The sequence below is a fragment of the Vicia villosa genome, linkage group LG3 (genome assembly GCF_029867415.1).
Source record: "Vicia villosa cultivar HV-30 ecotype Madison, WI linkage group LG3, Vvil1.0, whole genome shotgun sequence".
NCBI lineage: Eukaryota > Viridiplantae > Streptophyta > Magnoliopsida > Fabales > Fabaceae > Vicia > Vicia villosa.
In genome coordinates, this window is record NC_081182.1 from 154802459 (window position 1) to 154805545 (window position 3087).

The following is a 3087-nucleotide window of genomic DNA, read 5'->3' on the forward strand; positions in this document are numbered from 1 at the left end:
ATGGAATGGTGTAACCAGAGCACTTCGATCAAATATCTTTTCAAATACATTAGCAAAGGCTATAACAGAATAACAGCTTCGGTGTCAACAAACGACAACGAACCGGTTGATGAAATAAAACATTACTTAGATTGCAGATATATCTCACCATGTGAAGCATGCTGGAGAATTAACTCCTTTCACATTCATGGTAGAAGACCGGCAGTTGAGTGTATGTTTTACCACCTGGTAGGCGAAAAGGCTGTTTACTACACTGATCGCGGTCGCATGGAAAATGTTTTGGAGAATGCAAGTGTTACTGATTCCATGTTTACTGGTTGGCTATCTGCAAACTCAAAGTATCCTGAGGCACAATCACTCACTTATGGTCAATTTGTATCTAAATTGTTTACCACAAAAGAGAAAGGGAGAGGAGGCCCCGCAAAAAGGGATTCACCATTGGGAGATTGATATGGGTTCCACCAACAACAGGTGAACTTTTTTACCTGCGGATGATGTTGACGGTAGTCAAGGGACCAACAAGTTATGAAGAAATTCGCAAGGTTGGTAACACCCAATATGAAACATTTAGAGATGCATGCTTCGCCATGGGATTTCTGGAAGATGACAAAGAATATATTGGTGCTCTCAAAGCGGCCGGTCAATGGGGCTGTGGACATTTTGTCCAAAAACTATTTGTGGTCATGCTATTGTCAGGCGCTGTTGATCGCCCAGCACATGTTTGGAGGGAATCATGGGAGCTGTTATCTGATGGTGTCCTACATGCTCAAAGGCAATTGGCTTTAAATACAGGTTTTTAAGAGTGTAAATTTAAACAATATATCATAAATTATTGTTGCAGTTATATTATGTATATATATATATATAAATACAACCAAATTGATCTCTCCTATTATCCAATTCATAAGTTTCTTATTTATAATGTTGAAAACGAAATTGGTTCTCACAGAAGCGGAATTGCAAAATTTGACGCTGATTGAAATAGAAAAGCTGCTTCAATAAAATAAAAGGATACAAAAAGATTTCAAACCAATCCTTTATCCAGATGGATATGTTCTGCAACAATTAGGTAATAGACTGATATATGATGAACGCAATTATGACATTGCAAAAACAAAGACAAAATTCACAAATCTCTTTAGTGGACTTACAGGTAAACAATTGATAATATTATTAACTATTTTTTATAATACTAATGTTTGTTTGGTTTATTGTTTAGAGATTCGTAATAAATATATCGGTAGTTATGCTATTGAAGAATCACCCTTTTGTGAAAGACCTTACTGATCAGCTTGACACAGATGAACAAAGAGCTATGTATCAAAAAATTATGGGAGCACTCGACTCACAGAATGGTGTAGTCTTCTTCCTACATGGTTACGGTGGGACCGGTAAGACATACACGTGGAGAACACTGGCGGCAGCATTAAGGTCCAAACATGATATATGTCTAACAGTCGCAACCAATGGTATAGCGTCATTATTGTTGCCAGGAGGTCGAACTGCGCATTCAAAATTTAAGATACCAGTGCCAACACTAGATAATTCTACTTGCAAAATTGAGTACAATGATGATATGGGAGACCTTCTTAGACAAACTAAACTAATTATCTGGGATGAGGCTCCAATGGCACACAAGCATGCTTTTGAAGCACTTGACAGAACTCTCAGAGATGTAATGTCTACATACAGTAACTCAAAGGAGATGTTTGGTGGAAAAGTTGTTGTTTTTGGAGGTGATTTCAGACAGATTTTACCTGTTGTCCCTCGAGGAAGCCGTTCAGATATTGTACATTCTGCCATAAATTCGTCTTACATATGGAATTATGTTCAAGTGTTAACAATAACCAAAAACATGCGACTGCAATCCGGTCCGACAGAAAATGATAAAAATGAAATTCAACAGTTTTCGGAATGGTTGTTAAGAATTGGCGAAGGAAAGGTATCTGAGCCCAATGACGGTGTGGCTGATTTTGAAATTCCACCTGACCTGTTGATAACACAATTTGAAGACCCAATTGTCGCCATTGTTGATGCTACATATCCTGACTTTATTCACAATTAGCATTCAATCCAATACCTTAAGGGTCGAGCAATTCTTGCTTCTACATTAGAAATTATGGACAAAATAAACAATCATATCCTTGACTTAATGCCAGGTCTACATCTTTGTCACCAACCTTTAAAAAAATCAACTCTTTATATTTATTTCACTTAACTCATTATATTCTTCATACAGGAGACATGCGGGATTACTACAGCTCCAATTCTGTTGATAAGTCTGAAATCAATGACGACACGGTGGTAAATATCCTAACTCCAGAATTTCTCAGTTCGCTCTGTACATCTGGTTTGCCTACCCATCATTTAAAGTTAAAGGTTGGAACACCAATTATGCTCATGAGGAATATTGATCAGTCGGAAGGACTATGTAATGGAACAAGGTTGATAGTAACAAAATTGGGGACGCATGTTATTGAAGCTTCAATAATAGCTGGAAAGAACTGTGGCAATCAGGTTTACATCCCACGAATGGATATGTCACCTTCACAATCACCATGGTCGTTCAAGCTCAACAGAAGACAGTTCCCCATTATAGTGTCATATTCCATGACAATTAATAAATCCCAAGGACAGTCTTTGGATAATGTTGGTCTATACCTACCAAGGGATGTTTTTACACATGGACAAATATATGTTGCACTATCAAGAGTGACAACAAAACAAGGAATCAAAATATTAATACATGATCAACATGCAAAAGTTAAAACAACAACTACAAATGTAGTTTACAAGGAGATCTTCAACCATATATAATTCCTCTCTTTGTACCATATCTGAATACATTCACATTGTTTCACATCAGGTTGCTTTTATTATACTGTTTCTTAAATTTCAATCACTTTTAAGGTTTACTTATAGATAAACACTAAAAAACATCAAAAACAATTATAGTGACATCTGCCAGTTACTGCAATATATTAACCTGGAAACCTATAAACGTAACATATTGCACAACGACATCTGACATCAACTCGAAATACAATACATTCACCTGCATCGATTGTATGACATCTACAAAAAACA

The 3087-nt window shown here is 36.6% G+C and overlaps 2 protein-coding genes across 2 annotated transcripts; both read left to right on the forward strand.

The window, feature by feature from the left end:
- LOC131659201 (uncharacterized) lies at positions 1 to 450 on the forward strand. The gene has a single exon (XM_058928426.1). It carries the CDS (start codon positions 1 to 3, stop codon positions 448 to 450), a length of 450 nt encoding a protein of 149 aa, XP_058784409.1.
- Positions 451 to 2244: 1794 nt separating this feature from the next.
- Positions 2245 to 2817, forward strand: LOC131659202 (uncharacterized). The gene has a single exon (XM_058928427.1). It carries the CDS (start codon positions 2245 to 2247, stop codon positions 2815 to 2817), a length of 573 nt encoding a protein of 190 aa, XP_058784410.1.
- The last annotated feature ends 270 nt before the right edge of the window (positions 2818 to 3087 follow it).